At 48.1% G+C, this 9,070-nt stretch overlaps 1 protein-coding gene across 1 annotated transcript in view; it reads right to left on the reverse strand.

The window, feature by feature from the left end:
- The window catches only part of ZNF512B (zinc finger protein 512B), a 60,920-nt gene that overhangs the window by 45,134 nt on the left and 6,716 nt on the right, over positions 1-9,070 (reverse strand). The window contains exons 3-4 of the mRNA XM_015413105.1: positions 3,395-3,538; positions 376-391 (exon numbers count right to left, since the gene is read on the reverse strand). Of these exons, the coding sequence (XP_015268591.1) occupies positions 376-391; positions 3,395-3,538 (160 nt within the window). The remainder of the gene's footprint in view (positions 1-375; positions 392-3,394; positions 3,539-9,070) is intronic.

Below are 9,070 nucleotides of genomic sequence, written 5' to 3' on the forward strand. Positions count from 1 at the left end.
ATCCGGCAGTCTTTCGCCCTGTAGACAAGGATGTCAACACTCTACGCGCTTCACCTTTCGGCTGCTACCACCCACCGAGTGCACAGCATTAACAAGGAAGGCCCCCCCCACCACAAATCAAAGATTAATGCATAAAACCAGCACTCTCAACCAGTGCTCCCTCTAAGATGTGGAGTCTTGTAAGCAAAAGTTCTCCTTTGTGAGCTACTGGCTTTAAAGTTGTGAGCGAGCAATTTGGCTGCTGCATAAATTAGTTTGCTCTGGAGCCATCCTTCCCAAGCTAAGACAAAAATGTGTGGGCCGGAGGCTAGCTCACACTAACTCTGCTTAGAGGGAACACTGTTCTCAACCAGTGCAGGGACATCTGTGATTTACACATGTAATATTCCATCTAAGAGAACAAATGTAAAGAAAACAGTCGTGAGAGTCTGACCCACAGATCAAGCAGTCAACAAGACTTGCAAAGAAAATACTTTCTGTATATTATGGTCAACAAGCACTACAACACAATGAACAAATTCCTTCAAATCATAAGAAAATCCTAGTGTGAAAATACATCAACGTTGTTTCCGGATTATATAACAACGTTTCAAAATTGGATCTTCCTCGGGAAATATCAGAGTAGTACAAACGCTCTCTTGCTCATAAAGTGCTTTACAAAAAATCAGGAAAGAGAATACATTTAGACAGGGCTCTTTTTGTAGAAAAAGCCCAGCAGGAACTCATTAGCATAATAGGCCACACCCAACAGCAGAAACTCATTAGCATATTAGGCCACACCCCTGACAGCACAGCTCATTAGCACATTAGGCCGCACCCCCATGTTACCAGAAGTGTGGTCATCCAGCCACACCCACCTTTTGCTTCTTATTCTGTTTACCTTGTTTGTTGTCCAAACCCAGGCCTTTTTTGTAGCAGGAACTCCTTTGCATGTTAGGCCACACACCCCTAATGTAGCCAATCCTAATGAGTTTCTGCTGTTAGGTGTGGCCTATTATGCTAATGAGTTCTTGCTGGGCGTGTCCAACTCGGGAGCCAGCCGGAACTCCATTCCTGTGCGTTCCTGCCCAAAAATAGCCCTGCATTTAGATAGGATGCTGATCTCAACATGTATGCAGGCTCAAATATACTGCTAAGCGTCTAATGGATCCCAGGCGTCTCACTCATTTTTAGTATTTGTGTGTGTGCGCGCACATGCGCACACATGCATGCTTGTAAGCCTGGAAGTCATGGCGACTTCTGGCGACCCCTACTTGGGCTTGGACATTTTCAGAGAGGTGGCTTGCTATTGCCTGCCTCTGCATCCCAGCCCCTGGTATTCCTTTGGAGGTCTCCTTTCCAAGTGCTTGACAGGGTCGGCCCTGCTTAGCTTCCGAGATCTGATGAGACCGGCCTTGCTGGGGCTATCCAGGTAAGGGCGACCCCCCTCCTTTTTTTGACAGCATACCTGGGGGGGGGGGACCTAGTCTTGCATTTCAGTAAACACTGTAATAAAATTAACTTTGCACTACTTTAATAAACCCTAAATATAACAAGAACAGCAACTGCCTGGGAATGTCTGCATGACCAACGATCTTGGGTGCAGATTCAACCCTGCGTAAAATATCCTGGAAAAGGAGTCAAGCGTTGCAGGGTTAAACTGTAAGTCAAACCAGAAGAGATGCTGAAAGATTTCTCCTGCTGATTTGATTTATTTACAAAAAATTACCCCGCCTTTCTCCCAACAGGGATTCAAGATCAGATCACCATTGTCTGTTTTCTTGGTAATTAGCAGCCGGGTGTGGAGGTGTTCAGATTGGCCTGCATATGTGTGTGTGTGGGTGTGTGTGTGTGCTATACCGACGTTAAAATGAAGGGAGACTGTCCTTTCTTTGAAAATGTGATCAGTAGCTTATTTTGAAAATTATTTCTTCTGCAACTTGAACCTTGATGGTATTTGAAACTATCACTGGAGAACTGAAATATCAACATAATAATATCCAAAATTGACAGGGGTCATTTCCTGCAGGAGCGCACAGGAGCGGAGCTCCGGCAGTAAAGAGCCCAGGGGGCGGGCACATGCAACAATACAGTCCAGTGGCGCCTGAGCGGTGGGTGTCGCCTTCTGACACACTTCCGGTGATGTCAGGGGGTGTGGCATCTGCAAATAAGTTATGCTAATGAGTCATGCTAATGAGCTCCTGCACCTCTTTTTCTACGAAACGACCCCTGAAGATAACTACAGTCCATCTCTGAAGAAGACAAGTGAAACGGAAGACTTATCCGGAATTCTCGTCCGTATTTTACGGAGGTTTTGGGGGTGGAGCCTGAGGAGGGTGGGGCTTGGAAAAAAGAGATCAGTTGTAATCCCAGGAATTCTCCAGCCACCACCTGAAGGTTGGCAACCCTGCCTGGGAGAAAAGATACCTGCAGCAGTCATGTTATCCGTATGTTACCAATAAGGAAAAAAAGGGGGGAAGGGAAAAAAACTGAACCTAAAGCCTAGAATTCAGAACCTAAAAAGGTTGGTCAAGAATGGAAGAGGGCCAACTTTAAAAATCTAATTATGAAACATACAAAAATATACATGTATTTATTAAACCCAAATTAAAATCACAAATAAGGGCCCATTCATACACAAATATAAAAATACAAAGGCTGATGAAGTAGACCTAACGCGTTTCAGCCTTCTCAGGCCTTCCTCAGAGGTCTAATGCAAATAGAACATATTGGCTAATATGTAAAAATATATACAATCATACATATACAAAATATGAAATAAAGACCAGAACACAATTGTTCCAAAGTTTAACCACTGGGCAAAAATACAAATGAAACCTCCAGTGCTACTTCTCTCTGGTCAACTATATATTCTCCTGAGATTGTATAGCCAAATGTTCCCAATGAAATATTCCTTCAGTTAAGAGCAGTGCTGCTCAAAAAAGTATTGGACCTGTGAAGGCCGAAACGCGTTAGGTCTACTTCATCAGCCTTTGTATTTTTATATTTGTATATGAGGTATGAATGGGCCCTTATTTGTGATTTTAATTTGTGTTTAATAAATACATGTATATTTTTGTATGTTTCATAATTAGATTTTTAGAGTTGGCCCTCTTCCATTCTTGACTAACCTTTTTAGGTTCTGAAATCTGTATGTTACCTCCAGTGGGGGCACATTTCAGCTGCAATGGGCGAGGCCAGATAAAATGGCTGCCAGGGAGGATGGATTGCAGATCGTGATCTAAACTGGGGCTCCCCGCAAACCTGCTGTTTTATTTATGTATTTTACCAAGAAAAAGCACACTGGAGATACAGACATATTCAGCACCGCAAGCATATTCAGACATAAGACAGACATATTCAGCATCGCAAACAACGTAACGGTAAAGAAGGGTCACCAAAATGGAACACAAACCTCGGTTCTCCTTACCCCTTGACAGCGCTGATAGTGGTATTTCAGGCCGTAGATGCTGGGGAATTCCAGCCAACAGCCAGAGTTGGGGCATTTGACCCTGGAGTGGGCCTTGAACTCATCTTTCCACTGGTTCATCAGAGACAGCTGAGAAAGAAAGGAGAGAATCCATATAGCACGTGGCTCCCAAAAGATCCAATGAATTACAAAAGGGAGGAGATGTGAAGGCCTGGAAAAAAAACGGGAACATTTGGAAAAAAAACGGAGTTTTTTCCATTTTCCCCCTGAAGCCTTTTTTGTTTTTTTCCCGAAAAATTGGAAACATTGAAAAAAGAAAAGAAAATTGATTACGGAACGTTTTATTTTAACATGATGAATAAACTATTTTAAGACAAGGTGTTCAAATATTTTCCAAATCATTTCTAAAAAATATGTATGTTATCAGATTGATCTAGTTTCTGTGCACTGAGGACAAGCAAGTCCTAGGTTACAAACTGAACTCTCCAATGCAAGAACAAGATGCATTTCTTCCTTTAGAGGTGCGGTTGTCACAAGAAAAGGAAAAGGTTTCAGTTTTGTTTTTGCATGTGGGTGGATATCCTGTTTGTAAGAATTGTTTGGATACACTATATTTTTAATATGCCAGTTGTGATAATTTCACGCCAAGTAAAAATGGTCCATAGTCATATTTTATGTTCCTAAAGTAACAGAATGACTTTCAATGTGGGAAAGAAAAAAGAAGTGCTAGTGTAGCATTTTTTTCAATTTTTCCAAAAATTTCCATTTCCCGCCGAAAAAAACTGGGTTTTTTCCACGCTCCAAAATTTCCGGAAATTTTACATCTCTAGGGAGGAGGAGAAAACCAGGGGAGGACAGGATAGGGATTATTCGTCCCAGTTAGAGAGCTACATTTGAACCTGAAGAAAACAGAATGTCCAGCTGCCTGGTCTCTGCTCTTGAACATCTGACGCTGCCTTAGAATCATAGAACCATAGAGTTGGAAGGGACCTCCCGGGTCATCTAGTCCAACCCCCTGCACAAGGCAGACTCAGATTAATACGGTCAAAGACCAGCGCAAATCATATACATGCATACACATAAAAGAATAAACAGATAATAAAAATATAATTTAAATTTGATCAAAGATATCTCAGATTTAAATAAATATTATATTAAATTTAAGAACCACTGCTTGAAATAACTTTACGGATTTTGCTAGCACCCGCAAAAAACCTTGCACGAGAAGCTGTGATTTGTGGATTCGCACTGGCAAGGAGCTTCCTAGTAATCTCAGAAACAGGGCAGTCCTGTGGCTTTCTAAGGAAAGGAAGAATGAACTTTACACGAATTTCTTGGTAGAAACCACACTGATACAAGACATGTTATATAGATTCAACCATACCAGCTCCGCAGGGGCAAACTCTCTCGTGCAGGGGGGTCTTTCTGTATCTCCCGACCACTGCAGAGGACCCTGGACAATGCAGGAAATTCACAAATACCTCCCCCTCCATACACACACCCAGTGACCCCTGTTCCATGCCCAGAAAATGACAAAAAACCTCCAGGATCGCTGGCCAAACTGGCCTGGAGAAAAATTGCCTCCTGACCCCAAAGTGGCAATTGGCCATTTCCTTGGGCCGTGTAAGAAAGGACCACGAGAACTAAGCACTGAATCTGACCATCATTCTATCAGTCTATCAAGGTTGGCCTCTGCAGGTTTTCAAACGGAGGTCTTTCACACCACTGACTGTCTGATTCTTTCAACTGGAGATGCCGGGGATTGAACCTGCGACCTTCTGCATGCCAAACAGATACTCTGAGTCTAAGCCATGGCTCTCTTCTTAATGGAACTCTCACATGAAACTACCTGATGAACCTGGGGCCTTCTACATGCCAAGCAGACGCTCTACCACTGAGCCACAGCCCCTCTAGTTAGGTACCAGAGTGTCAAGCAGGGTTTCCAATAATTGGGCCCAGGTGACTTGACCCAGCCCCTTCATGGCAGCGTCCAAGTAGTCGGAATTGCTGACGGGATCGAAGCTACGCTGCTGCACAAAAGTTCTACACTGATCCTGCCAGAGGATGTTGTGATGGCTACAGGAATAAACAGTACTAAAAGTAGATGGATTCATAGATTCATGAATGAAAAGTCTACCAATGGCTACTAGCAATGGTGGCTTAAGGGAACCTCCAGATTCAGAGGCACTAAGCCTCTGAATCCCAGGGCCAGGAGGCAACATCAGGGGAAGGCCTCAGCCTCCATGCCCTGTTGTTGGCCCTCCGGAGGAACTGGCTGGCCACTGTGTGAGACAGGATGCTGGACTAGATGGACCACTGGTCTGATCCAGCAGGGCTCTTCTGATGTTCTTCTGAAGGCCTCGGCCTCTGTGCCCTGTTGTTGGCCCTCCAGAGGAGCTGGTTGGCCACTGTTTGAGACAGGATGCTGGACCAGATAGACCACTGGTCTTATTGCTGGCCCTCCAGAGAAACTGGCTGGCCACTGTTTGAGACAGGATGCTGGACCAGATTGACCACTGGTCTGATCCAGCAGGGCTCTTCTGATGTTCTTAGGAAGGCCTCGGCCTCTCTGCCCTATTGCTGGCCCTCCAGAGAAACTGGCTGGCCACTGTTTGAGACAGGATGCTGGACCAGATTGACCACTGGTCTGATCCAGCAGGGCTCTTCTGATGTTCTTAGGAAGGCCTCGGCCTCTCTGCCCTATTGCTGGCCCTCCAGAGAAACTGGCTGGCCACTGTTTGAGACAGGATGCTGGACCAGATTGACCACTGGTCTGATCCAGCAGGGCTCTTCTGATGTTCTTAGGAAGGCCTCGGCCTCTCTGCCCTATTGCTGGCCCTCCAGAGAAACTGGCTGGCCACTGTTTGAGACAGGATGCTGGACCAGATTGACCACTGGTCTGATCCAGCAGGGCTCTTCTGATGTTCTTAGGAAGGCCTCGGCCTCTCTGCCCTATTGCTGGCCCTCCAGAGAAACTGGCTGGCCACTGTTTGAGACAGGATGCTGGACCAGATTGACCACTGGTCTGATCCAGCAGGGCTCTTCTGATGTTCTTAGGAAGGCCTCGGCCTCTCTGCCCTATTGCTGGCCCTCCAGAGAAACTGGCTGGCCACTGTTTGAGACAGGATGCTGGACCAGATTGACCACTGGTCTGATCCAGCAGGGCTCTTCTGATGTTCTTAGGAAGGCCTCGGCCTCTCTGCCCTATTGCTGGCCCTCCAGAGAAACTGGCTGGCCACTGTTTGAGACAGGATGCTGGACCAGATTGACCACTGGTCTGATCCAGCAGGGCTCTTCTGATGTTCTTAGGAAGGCCTCGGCCTCTCTGCCCTATTGCTGGCCCTCCAGAGAAACTGGCTGGCCACTGTTTGAGACAGGATGCTGGACCAGATTGACCACTGGTCTGATCCAGCAGGGCTCTTCTGATGTTCTTAGGAAGGCCTCGGCCTCTCTGCCCTATTGCTGGCCCTCCAGAGAAACTGGCTGGCCACTGTTTGAGACAGGATGCTGGACCAGATTGACCACTGGTCTGATCCAGCAGGGCTCTTCTGATGTTCTTAGGAAGGCCTCGGCCTCTCTGCCCTATTGCTGGCCCTCCAGAGAAACTGGCTGGCCACTGTTTGAGACAGGATGCTGGACCAGATTGACCACTGGTCTGATCCAGCAGGGCTCTTCTGATGTTCTTAGGAAGGCCTCGGCCTCTCTGCCCTATTGCTGGCCCTCCAGAGAAACTGGCTGGCCACTGTTTGAGACAGGATGCTGGACCAGATTGACCACTGGTCTGATCCAGCAGGGCTCTTCTGATGTTCTTAGGAAGGCCTCGGCCTCTCTGCCCTATTGCTGGCCCTCCAGAGAAACTGGCTGGCCACTGTTTGAGACAGGATGCTGGACCAGATTGACCACTGGTCTGATCCAGCAGGGCTCTTCTGATGTTCTTAGGAAGGCCTCGGCCTCTCTGCCCTATTGCTGGCCCTCCAGAGAAACTGGCTGGCCACTGTTTGAGACAGGATGCTGGACCAGATTGACCACTGGTCTGATCCAGCAGGGCTCTTCTGATGTTCTTAGGAAGGCCTCGGCCTCTCTGCCCTATTGCTGGCCCTCCAGAGAAACTGGCTGGCCACTGTTTGAGACAGGATGCTGGACCAGATTGACCACTGGTCTGATCCAGCAGGGCTCTTCTGATGTTCTTAGGAAGGCCTCGGCCTCTCTGCCCTATTGCTGGCCCTCCAGAGAAACTGGCTGGCCACTGTTTGAGACAGGATGCTGGACCAGATTGACCACTGGTCTGATCCAGCAGGGCTCTTCTGATGTTCTTAGGAAGGCCTCGGCCTCTCTGCCCTATTGCTGGCCCTCCAGAGAAACTGGCTGGCCACTGTTTGAGACAGGATGCTGGACCAGATTGACCACTGGTCTGATCCAGCAGGGATCTTCTGATGTTCTTAGGAAGGCCTCGGCCTCTCTGCCCTGTTGTTGGCTCTCCAGAGGAGCTGACTGGCCACTGTGTGAGACAGGAGGCTGGACTAGATGAACTATTGGTCTGATCTAGCAGGCCTCTTCTTATGCTCTTCAGGAGGCAAACAGAGAGCGGTGAACATCCAGAGAGCCAATGTGCAGCCGAGGGTGGGTTGCATCTCTGCCTCGAAAAGCACTCAAAGGATCTGATCACCTAGCCGGGGGGGGGCAGCAAACCTCAAGGGAGGCTGGCCAGAAGGAGACTGGGAAACCCAGACGAGTAGATCATACAGAGATGCAGCAAGCACCCTCCTCCACGGGTGGCTCCTTTGCACTCCAAGGAGCCCTTAATCGATCCCCCAAAGCCCTGTAGTGGCTATCCCACGGGGCATGCTCAGTTCTGGAATGGGGCTGACTTTGGAGCCCGGCTCAGCTGAGCTCCACAGGCCAGTTTCCAATCCGTGGGACAAACAACAGGAAGGCTGATTCAGTCACACCACATTCTGACCAGCTGCCGCAGCCTACACCCATCTGGATGTTGTCCGCGCCGTCTTGCCGAAGTCATGATGTCCGTGCTAACGACGCGCGCGCACCGCAGGAATTAATCACGTCCATCTGAACAGCACGCTGTCATTAAGGTCTGTCTGATGCCACCGAATGAATCAGGCAGCGCTCCCACCATCTAACCTGCTTACAGCTCCCCTGCCTTTTGGACAGCTGGCGCGGAGCGTCATCCATCTGCCCCTCTCTTCTTCATCTTCTTCCCCTGTTCCAGCGGACAGTTAAAAGGCTCTCAAAGCAAGTGACGGGAAAGACATTTCCCGTGCCTTGAGATCCTGGAGAGGCACAACCGGAGTAAGCAATACTGTGTTAGGTGGACCAGGGGTCCGACTCATGAAATGGCACGCGAGCACATGAAGTTGCCTTATACTGACTCAGAGCCTTGGTCCACTCAAGTCGGTATTGTCAACTCAGGCTGGCAGCCGCTCTCCAGGGTCTCAAGAGGAGGTCTTTCGCATCATCTGCTGCCAGGTCCTTTTAACAGGAGATGCTAGGGATTGAACCTGGGACCTTCTGCATGCCAAGCAGATACTCTACCACTGAGCCACGGCCCCTCTCCATGGCTCTCCAAGGTCTCAGGCAGAGGTATTCCACATCACCTACTGCTTGGTCCTTTTAACAGGAGATGCCGGGGATTGAACCCGGGAC

Source organism: Gekko japonicus, unplaced genomic scaffold (genome assembly GCF_001447785.1).
Source record: "Gekko japonicus isolate JY-2015 unplaced genomic scaffold, Gekko_japonicus_V1.1 scaffold3824, whole genome shotgun sequence".
In the NCBI taxonomy this organism is placed as follows: Eukaryota; Metazoa; Chordata; class Lepidosauria; order Squamata; family Gekkonidae; genus Gekko; species Gekko japonicus.